The sequence below is a fragment of the Alligator sinensis genome, unplaced genomic scaffold, assembly GCF_000455745.1.
Source record: "Alligator sinensis unplaced genomic scaffold, ASM45574v1 scaffold1089_1, whole genome shotgun sequence".
In the NCBI taxonomy this organism is placed as follows: domain Eukaryota; kingdom Metazoa; phylum Chordata; order Crocodylia; family Alligatoridae; genus Alligator; species Alligator sinensis.
In genome coordinates, this window is record NW_005842030.1 from 14,397 (window position 1) to 25,517 (window position 11,121).

Below are 11,121 nucleotides of genomic sequence, written 5' to 3' on the forward strand. Positions count from 1 at the left end.
ATTTTCTTGCATTCTGTCTCTTCAACTTACAGTTCAGTTTGATCGTCTGTGTGACAAAGCCTGTTTCTGTTTTATTTCCCTCTCTGATTGTCTGTAAAAAAGGTGCTTTGCAGAGCCTTGCTAATTCCAGGTATATCTCTGTTTGCAAAGCAAAGGTGACCACCCCAGAGGCTGGCAAACATCTTCCGCTGGAGCTGCAAGGTCTGGTCTGGGGCAGGTGAGAGTGAGGTTTGTTTCCACAGTGATTTGCCCTTCCTTCCATTGCCTCTTCGTTTTCCTTTGGATTTGGAGGCATCTACACAGCAGCTTGTGCAGCCCCATTGCTCTCCTGCCATTCGTCGTGTGCTTCCATCCTTTCAGAATAGCTTTTTGTTGAGCTTCTAGTACTATGTCCTTTAGAAATGGCCAACCCTACTGGAACCCTTTATCTTCAGTCTGTCCTGGGCCTTACCTACTACTACCCTTACTACTATTCCTGACTATATTGCCTACTATTCCCCAGAGTTAGTAGATTTCCACCCTTTTGAAATCCAGTATCATAGTTCTGCTGATCTCCTGCCTTCCCTGTCTTTGAATCGTAAATTCTATCATAACACAATCACTTCTTCCCAACTTTCCTATCACCTTGACAGCATCCACCAGTTCTTTCCTACTGGTCAGAACAAGATCCAGGAGAGGTGATTCCTGCTTGAGTCTTATTCTCAGCTCTCTGGCACTGAAAGTTATCTTGTGTGCATAGCACAGCAGGACAAATCCTGTAACAAGTTGAAGTGATGGCTTTTGCAACGGACCTACCACACATGAGAGGCTTGTGGGGAGGGCCTTATGTGGCATGACCCTCTGGGCCTGTATGGGATATACCGGTGAACAAAACCTGATGCATTTGCAAATGCTCTTGGAGGAGCTGAAAGCTGCCAGCCTGCAACTGGACCCAAGGCAGTGTAAGTTGTTCCAAAAAGAGGTAAAGTACCTGCAGTCAGCAAAGAGAAAATTTCCACAGACCCAATACAATCAAGGCTGTCACAACAGACCACATCCCCAAACACTCACAGAGATGCAAAGTTTGGCTGAACTCTGCTTCAGTTACAGAAGGTTTCATTATGAATTCTTCATATTGCAAAATCCTTGCATGCAATAGGTGAGGAATGTAAACCATTGCAGTGGGCATGAGTCGGTTGAGTAACTCCATCTGCTCACGATGCCTGCTTATGGTAAGGCATATCTGGGTTTCCAAACCCCTTTCATATTGGACACAGATGTCAATGATTATGGTTTGGTTTGCGGACAATATGGAAACCTAAAGACTTGGGTGAAGGATTATTGGAGCAAAGGTCTAAGTTGTTCTGAACGGTTAACTTTAGAGCACATTTTAACTTGTGCAGGAGGAAGGCTGTGGCAAGGACAGACCCAGCCACCTTGCAATGGCTCTGGAGGTTCAGGAAACCTGAGAGGCCACATGTCAAGTGGAAAAACCACCGAGCTCTGATTTCACCATCCTTCATAGGCCTAGGAGCAAGCTTGACCATCCTGATGCCTTGTCCAGGGAGTTTTCCAGCAGGGCTTCTTACAGATGCTGCTCTCAGCGGGAGAGCAAGGAATCTGCAATCCAAGGGAGTGAGTGTGGTCAGGGAGGAAGGGCTGTCTCCTCTCTTCCCATCATTTGAAGAACAGAAGTTGTTCCTGGTACATCTCCTGGATGTGGGAAAGCAGAAATGCATTCCAGATCAGTTGAAAGCTTCTAAAAGAGAGGACCCCAGTGTCAAAGTAGTCAGGACAGGATGATGAATAGGCAAACCCCCTCCCAGTACCACACTACCTTACAGTTTTCTGGCAATGGTGGGAAAAGCTGAAGTTTAAAGGAAAATATTATATAGGAACTGGGAAAAACTAGTGATTATGAATATGTCCCTGTTGGCTGTACCCAATTCTGTCATAGGAGGCCCAGGAGACCCCCTGCCCCAACACTCACGTGGCTTGGAGGTAATGAGAGGAGCTCTGCAGACCAGAGTGTGTGCCAAAAGGAGAGGACCAGGCTCAGCTGCAGTTGAATGAAGTAGGTTGCACAATGGCATGGTTATATGAAAGAAGATTAAAGGAGCTGGGACAAGTTTAAAGAAGATTAAAGGAGCAGGCCCTCCTTTTCCAATGCAGACATCACATTTTCTGCACAAATTATCCACAAACAATTTGTGCAGGGGATAGGATGGCTGAAAGGGGAGTGCTGTCTCTCCAGTTGGGGTGCATGAGACGTGGACCTGTATTTGCAGTCCCCAGGTGGCAGTACAGAGTAGGGCTGTTTGGTTTTCCCAGTCTTCTGGGCTTTGCTGTTGGCCACATGGAGCCAGGAGGGATTTTTTCCCCCCTTTTGTTGCTACTGGTGTCAGGAGTTTTAGTTTGCCTTCCTCAAAAGCAGTTGGTGTTGGCTGCAGCCAAGGCTAGGGAGTTAGATTGGAGTGTGCTGATGTTCCTGCTGAGACTAAAAAACCTGGAGGCCCCAGGCTAGTTGGTCTTGCTTCTCTGCTGAGGGTCATAGCTGGGATCAGGAAGGACTCTTATCCCAGGGTTAGATTGGCCTGGAGTTTGCCTTCCTCTGCAGAGCGGGGCATGGCTTGCCTTGGATCACTCAGGTCTATTTTAACAATACTCCCGGGTCTTTCAGCTGCAGGACATGAACGGTGCTCATACTCCCTTGCTTTGCCTGTTTGCAAGTTAGGGTGTTCGTGGTGTTTTGCAGCATTGTGTCTGGTGGTTGTGCAAAAAGATTGTTTGTGGATAATTTGTGCAGAAAATGTGATGTCTGCATTGGAAAAGGAGGGCCTGTAAGACTGAGAGAGTCCCAGGGCAGGATTATGTTGGGTAGAAGGACACCACGGCAGCATATGGCCATAGACAGATTTGAGCCTTGGCCTGGAGCAGAGACCAGACAGTAATCAATACATCCTGGCAGCTCAGGACTATTTTGCAAGGTGGCCTGAGGTTTATGTAAGAGACTGTTGACAGTACCAGAAGTTTCAGGCAATGTGTTCTTTGCTGCACTTGAAGTTCCACGTGAGACACAAGTCAAGGGAGAAGTTTTGAATCTGAAGTGTTTCAGGTTTGTGATATTCAAAGCAGCTAAAACATTTGTGCCGCCCCCCTGCCCCAATACTGCTGAGATGTACTGGCAACGTTCAACAGGTTCAGCTGGCTGCTTGGTAAAACAGTGCCAAGCGGCTGTGACTAGCTGCTCAACCTGTACTGGATGACAGGAGAAAGCATACCCCAGCACTTCTGTCTGGGTGCAAGCTAAGGAGCCCACACAATGAGCAAAAAGATGTAGATTCATTAGTCTAGGTCAGGGGTGGGCAAAATACAGCCTGTGGGCCAGATCCAGCCTGCCAAGGGATTGCATCTGGTTCATGGTGGGTCTCCAGCCCTGCCTGGCCCAAGCACGGGGGCAGCCCAGGCTATAGCACATGTGGCTGGTCCCACCGCCCCCAGGCACACAGCGGGGCTGGGGTGGCACAGTGGCCAGACTCATCTTTCCAGCATCCCCAGCTGTTCCTGGTCCTGTCTGCCCTGCATCCACTGCTGGGGGTGCTGGATGGAGCAGGCAGGGTCTCCATGAAGACAGGTCTGGGCATAGCCGGTAGAAGGCTGGGGCTAACGGGGCTTAGCCCCCCTAAACTTTTCATGGCAGCTGGCAACGAGCAGTACCATGGAGCTGCTGACCTGCAACGCCCGGCATCGCTCAGTGTGCAGCCGCTCCTCTGCCACATACAGCACCAGCATGTGCCAGCCCTGCAATGGCCGTGCAGGAGGGGAGGGCAGGGGTCAGGCAGGGCCTAGCCCCCCCTAAATTATATTTCCCCCCACCACTTATGGGCCTGGGACCCCTGCAGGCAGAGTGTGTCAGCCAGGAAGATGGGATAGGGCTGCAGGCGGGTGGGGAGAGGCATCCAGGAGCAGGATGGATGGGTGGGGCTGGGACCGGGGCTGGGATTGTGGGGTGGTAACAGTGCGGGGCCATGTGAGGAGCAGATTGTGGCTCTGCCCTGGGCCCTGGCCCTGCACTGTCACCATCCTGTGATCCCAGCCCTGGCCCCACTCACCCGTCCTGCTCCAGGATGCCACTTCCTGTGGCCCCATCTCCTCCACCCAGCCGAGAGCGCCCTACCCGCGGGAGTCCTTGCCTGCCCACCTGCCCGCACTGTCTGGCACCCCTGCACCAGTCTAGTAATCTAACACTCAAGGAGTTTGGGTGAGTTGTTGCGGGGTGGGGGGGCAGGTGCTGACCTGACCAGCAACAGCTCATTCAAACTCCCTAAGTGGTCCTTCAGTCCAAGTATTGCCCACCCCGGTCTAGTCAGAAACCTTACACTCCGCAACTAAACAGGCACATACTTTTGCTGAATAAACAGAATGGGGCATGGGATAGAGTTGGGTTTCAGGGTTAAGCCCAGTTACCCATATGGACAATGTAAGGAGTTTTCAGGAGACAGGAATTCAGTGTTGCTGTCCCCTGAAACGGATAATGTATCTGTAGGAACTGAGGCCGGGGACACGTCACGGGAGTGAGATCCTTCTTGGAACAGGATGGGCAGAGTCTCTTCATCAGAAAATTCAGAGAGACCTTGAGACACTCAACACTGGGTGGTTGAAAGAGGTGTGGAGAGTGAAAAAGTGAGTTGTTTTTGCAGTGGTGATATGAAAGGTCAGCATGTAACATTTGCAGTGTACCCAGTCACTTATCGCCTTCCTTCTGGATGGGTTTTAAGAGTCTCCATTTCTAGCTGATCGAGGCAATAAGTAAAGCTAATTTCTTTAAGACTTGTAGGTCCCTTAGCTTAGAGAGAGCTGCAAGTGATTGCAATGCACATGCTTGCACCCAAACCAAAGGCTGCTTAGGAGCTGAGATGGTCTGTGGAAGTATACTGGGCCCATAACCCCCAGCGTTGATAGTTTGAAGCCACCTTCTGGTAGATCACATTTAACTGCTGGGCAGAGGTGTTCGAGGGGGAAAAGTGAAAGTTTTGTTACTATAAGCAGAGGAACTGTCCTTGGCTGACTGGCTGCTCGTGTGCTCTAGGAAGCAGGACTTTGTACCTTCGTGTAAACAAACAGAATTGCACCAAAGATACCTGACCCCAGCTCCCCTCCTGGACTGACCCATGGTGGCCAAGTCCTGATGAAACACCTGTGTCAAAAGGGGGAACAAGAGGGTCCTATAAAAACTTCATAAAACCCCAGTCAGGTGGTGTTATGTCCATTTCAAAGTTGGGGAAATTGAGGCTATGGACAAAGGAACATGTTGCTGTGAGTTAAATGCACGTTGCGGACAGTGCTGCGCATCATTTCTGGAAAATGCAATAAGTTCAACTGGAGAGATCTAGAGTAACTCGCCCCCAAAATACCCACTGGTCTGCAGGCTATCAGAAGGGGAAAACCCAGGTTCAAGTCCCTAGTGCAAGTGGAAGCAGAATGGTAAACTCGTTCCCCATCTCCTATGTGAGTGCCTAAGTCCCTGGGCTATGATAGAACATCTCTCTCCCCTCAGAGCCCCACAGGAAGGGCAAACTGGCTTAGACACTAGGGAGCTCTAAGGAGAAGGATCCTGGCCGTAAACCCTGAACAGATTTGCGAGGCAACAGCCCTCTTCTCAGCACGCTGCAGTGGCAGCATACTGGCTGCTTTGAATCCCATTCTCAATTACCCTAGGATTTTGTTTCACCTTCCTCAAAGCATAGGGTGTTGGCTGCAACCACCACTGGGGACTAGGCTTGTGACTAGGTGTGCCAGTCCTCCTGCTGTGACTGAAGCCTGGAGGCTCTGCTCAGGGTCAGACCAACCACTTCTCGCATCGGGAAGGAATCCTACCCCCACGGTCCCATCGGCATGGACATTGGGGGTTTTGCCTTCCTCTGTACAGTTGCAGGGCAGATGTGGCCCTCTTCCTTGAATTAAGTGAATATATTTTAACAACTGCTGCCTGCCCTTGCAGCAGCTGGGATTGACAGTGTCGTCCTCCTGCTTTCTTGTGGCAGGTCAGAGCGCCCTTGGTGTTTTGGGCAACATGCCTTGTAGTTGTGCAACAGGGTTGGCGGTGTTGTTTTAATAGTAGAACTAGACTGTTGTATCTATATTTATTGGTGTCTGCTCATCTCTGACTCCAGTGTACGAAGACCATGGCATATACAAAGAAAGACCACAGGACTCAGCAGTGAAGACTCGGAGGTTCATTGTCTTCTGGACACGGTGCTCTCCCCCCCATTAGCCCAGAGGTGGGCAAAATGAGGCCTGTGGGCTGAATGCGGCCCACCAGGCCATTCTATCTGGCCTGTGGGGCCCCTAAAAAATTTAGAAAATTAACATTTATCTGCCCTGAACTGCCTGTCATGCGGCCCTCGATGGCTTGCCAAAACTCAGTAAGCGGCCCTTCGCCTGAAATAACTGCCCGTCCCTGCATTAGCCTGTGCTTACCTGTGACGAGGCGTACCTGTGCTTACCTGTGACCTTCTCCCAGGCCAGTACAAGATTCCAGGTGTCCCAGCTCCTCTTTTCTACAGATTAACCCACATTACTAAGCAAAACCATGTTGACTAAAAGAAACCACGCCACAAGCTCTTGGTTACCTCAGGCTGCCATGTCCCTGTTGTGCATCCTTATCCACGTGTTCCTGTTTCTTCATCATAAAAGTATTGCGTTGTCCCATGCTCGATGCACTTGGCTCCCCTTCCTGGCAGTCCCCCCTATCTTGTATCATTTCATATTACCTTGTTTCAGCCTTGTGTATAAGTATTTCAGCTGAAACTTGTGCAAGCAGGTCATGGTCCAGTCTTAGCTCTAGTGAGGACTGCATTGGTCCATGACAGCAAAAGAATAGTACACGTGCTCATCAATGCTTGTACCAGGCAGTGCTTCAGCGTGACCTATGTAGACAAGCACCTGCATGGGATGGTTAGGATAGGAATGATGCTGCCTTGAGCAGTGGGTTGGACTGGATGCCTCTGCATATCCCTTCCAGCCCAACTTCTGTATGAGTCTGGGATAACTCTGCTTATGCATCGTGCAGGGAGCTTGAGCACCTAGCTCAGGGCTGTGTAGTCCACTAGCTGGCAGGGGGCCTAACAGACACTGGATGGCACCTAAACTTGAGGGATTTAACCCTGAGCTTTTTCAGACAGGTTTTTCTTATTCTCTCCCCTCCTTTTTGCCACCTCCCCTTTGTTCTCCAGACAAACTACTGCTCTTTCTCTCTGCATCTGGGCTTAATACATTGCATTTAGTCTGCTGGTCATTTGGGAAATGTGTGTTTGTTGAGTTCTGCAATAAGGGCTTCCAGGGAACTCAGTGCCATAAATGGCATAACTGTGTGACAGCTTCGCAGTTAGGGTCAAGTTGGGGACGCATTGCTCTTCTCAGGCTCTGTGTGGGGAGGCAGGATTCCAGATCCCAATTCTCCCTATTTTGTCTGGAAGATCTGTTGCAATCGGCTGCAGACTAGATTTCCATGCAGCCGCTACTCTTGCAAACCCTTTCTTATCTCTGCACTGAAAGATAAGGTGACCGCTGAATGTCTCAGTTTATGGTCAAGTTAGGGATCATTTTGGGTGACACTCATCATGGTGCCAAACAGTGATTAAGCAGACTCTGACCTCCTGCTGCTCAGCATTTTGATTAGCTACATATAGAGGAGTGTCTGGAGATGACAGCACCACCTCTTTTTCACTTTCAAAGGCTGCACGCTTGCTGTGCTTATTCTCTCCCACCTTAGCACCAAGCAAGGTGCAAGGCTTCAGCACTTGCACTTAGTGAACAGTCTTTAGTTCAGATCTGGTGGCAGAAGAACCATCTGGTCATGGCCATGGAAGAGTACTTCTCTGCTGTCCGAAAAATGGAACAATTGGTCTTGTTCCCCAGTCTCCTGAGAGGTGTTTTTGTGGAACAGGATGACACAGCCACTGCTGATTTTGGTGAAAAAGACTTGTATGAGCACTACCTCCGGCTGAAATCAATCAAACTCGCTGTGGAGGGTGGCCAAGTACCCAGAGAGAAATGCAAACTCCCTGTCACCAACAAAGAGGAAAAAAAAGAGAACAGAGGGGATGCCAATCTCGAAGAGCTGTTTTACCACCATTTTACAGGCTTGTACCATGTTCTGATGACCCTGACCAGGAAAGCCAATGCACTGACCAGAAAGTACAATGATATTATTGGAGAGATCAACCAGAATGATACCGTGCTTACCTGGTGAAATGCCCGCCGTTACCTTCAAAGGTAAGACCTCAGCGAGATAGCATCATGGGGTGCGTACACATGTACTATTTTTCTGATGGTTAACCTTTTTAAAGTCAACTTAACTGTCAGAGAGTACATACAAACGTGGAACAGAGTCGACTTAAATGCGGTGCAAGATAATATACCTTTGAGGTGTGTTATCTTGAGTTGCATTAGTTAAATCAACTTAGCTCACAAGATGGCTACTACCATGTCAATGAGCTGTACCTGTGTATGCTCTGATGTGGCTTAAGTTGTCTTAGTTAAATTGCCTTATTTTAAGTTGACTTAGTAAATGTGCACACATCCTTAGAAATGAGACTTCAATAGAGCAGGGCCACATATCACCCCTCTTCTTTCCCCCAAAATCCAAGTGATTATCAGCCTCATTTAACTGCTATTTGTGTTATCACCCAGAGCTGTTAGGCACCCTTGGCTCAAATCCTGGAGGGAAAGTCTCAGCCTTTCTTTCCATGATAGACAACTTGTGCTGCATGCATTTTACTTGATTTTTTCACTTCCCTCTTTGAAGATCTTTTTAAAAAGGGGTTCACTTCACTGTCATAACCCAATTAAGCAGTGCCCATGCCACAAGCAAGAGATACTATTTAAAGCAGTTTTATTTTGCACTAGGTTAACTAAGGGTTAACAAAATGATAGTAACAGCCTTCTCCGCTGTGCATGCCAACAAGAGATTTATAGCTGTGCCACTAACAGAAATGAAACTTTAACCTTCTGTGCTTTACATAAATCATTATAACTGGTCAGAGTAATACAGGGAGTAGCCCTAAAATAACACCCTAGCGAAAACTGCTATATAATTGGTAATTCTAATTAAATTTATGATGTGGCGAAAACCAATTGGCTATTACACAAATAAAACCCGTTTTTACTTCCGCAAAGTTGGAGACCTCCGTACACACCTTGGAGACCTCTGAACATACGTGTCAGAGTAATTAGACAATTTGATCACTTGTCTAAGTTCCCCGTCTTGACCCAATCTCAGACGTAAATCAACGACTGCCGGCCTGACTATTTCTGCCCGAACGCTTATGCACACCGACCTAATGAACCCTAAGCTGTAACTAACCAAGTATCTGACCTCCGTCATTCACCACCTTGGCGGCGTAAGTAACCAATCTTGCTTTGCAACCGATAAGCGTCCGCCTAATTAATTCCACTCCAAGCGTCACAAGTATCCGCCTGCTGGGCCCCCTAAGGCCTTGAACCCCTCGCTGCAGTGCACAGCAGCGACATTCACAATGTCTCAAATGTCTCCAATATTGTTAGGTCCAGCTTTTAGATAAGACCTTAAAATCTAGCCCTCTTTGCTGCTGTGTGCAGACACTGGAGATCCCATCTCTTTAGTAAGACTAGGGTTTTGGCTAAGGCAAGGGTCTGTGGAGGCAAGGCTTGCGTTGGATCCTGTTGGCTACTTTACTATATGCATGTGCCATGTGTACTGTAGTTTGGAGTCATCCAGGTTGAAAGCTGCTGTGTAATGATACTCCATTAATTTTCATACTAAAATGAGAAACACACAGGCATCACAATTTGAAGTTAAGCAGTTGAATTGTTCCAAGATTGCTTGTCATTTCTAATAGAAGCTTGTGGAAGCAGAACAAAATTTTGGGCGTGTGCACACAGCACAGTAGGGCTCCTAACTCTTACTGTGGCTATAGCTCAGCAGTCCCAAACCTCCCTGGTCTACAAACAACAGCAATGAATAACACCCTGTGGCCGATGTCAGACTTTGCTGTCAGCCTGAAGAAACTGGAAAGCAAAATTGCCCATGGCATTAAGCAACATTGGAGGGTCTTACAAATAAAGTATCACCCATGAGTGATGCTTGGGGGACTGTTACACTAGGCACTGCCACAATATAGAGAGTTAATAATAATATTACGTTCAGAAGGCAAACCAGTCTCCTATTCTTTTTGTACTGAAGTTTGAAGATGTTTAATAGAGCAAAGATATAGTAGCAGTAGTAATGATGACAATGATAGTATCACCTGTTTTAAACACTGTTACCATGAAATAGCCTCCCACTGGCCATTTGGAATAACAGACCTAGTGCCAAGCTCAGGATATTTACATCTCTGTGCACTAACAAGAACATTTCAAAGTTCCCAACTCTCTTATGATGAATCCCATAGGGGCAGCCCGCCACCCAGAGACTGTGTACCGCCAGCGCCTTACTGCAACTACTGCCGCTGAAGTTATTTGATGGACCACTCAGATCCTGACCTTCTGCTAACCGTACGCTGTGCTGCAATAGCCAAAATAAATGGGGTTCTTCCACGCTGTGATGTCTGCTGAGACAAATGGTTTGTTCTGACTCGGTTGGATGACACTTTCCCTAGCTGCAGCCATACTTTGAAAAACTTTCACTTGTGGATTCGTTAGTCCACCGACACAAACGTCATCTCCTTTTGAGTTTCATTTGGTTTCTTACAAGTACATGCAAGCAAGTAAAGCAAAGTCTTGAACAACATCAAAGCAACCTTCTGCTCTCTAGAGCAGTGAGTCTCAATCAGGGTGGCATGGGATCCTTTTAAGGGTACTCTGTGTTATTAGCACAATTCGGTGTGCAAATACCTACCTGTAACTCACAAGATAAACCCAAAGATTTCCAGTAGGCACCCACAGTGTCAAAACCATACTGCCTTGTTGCAGCCTCCTTCAGTTCTTTGCAACAGGATTGCTCTATTTTCCACAGTCAAAAAATGAGTGAAAGTGAAGAGCTGACATTTTCTGAGGAGGGGGGTAGGAGGGGGCCTAGAAAGGGTTGAGAACCACTACCCTAGAGCAGGGGTGTCAAACATTCAGCCTGTGGGCCAGATTTGGCCTGCAGAGCCTCTCTCT

The 11,121-nt window shown here is 48.0% G+C and overlaps 1 protein-coding gene across 1 annotated transcript; it reads left to right on the plus strand.

Annotated features, from left to right (window-relative positions):
• The first annotated feature begins 7,715 nt into the window (after positions 1-7,715).
• Positions 7,716-10,883, plus strand: THRSP (thyroid hormone responsive). The gene is made up of 2 exons (XM_006022323.3): positions 7,716-8,256; positions 10,413-10,883. The coding sequence occupies exon 1, from the start codon at positions 7,838-7,840 to the stop codon at positions 8,231-8,233; it is 396 nt and encodes a 131-aa protein (XP_006022385.1). The 5' UTR covers positions 7,716-7,837; the 3' UTR covers positions 8,234-8,256; positions 10,413-10,883.
• The last annotated feature ends 238 nt before the right edge of the window (positions 10,884-11,121 follow it).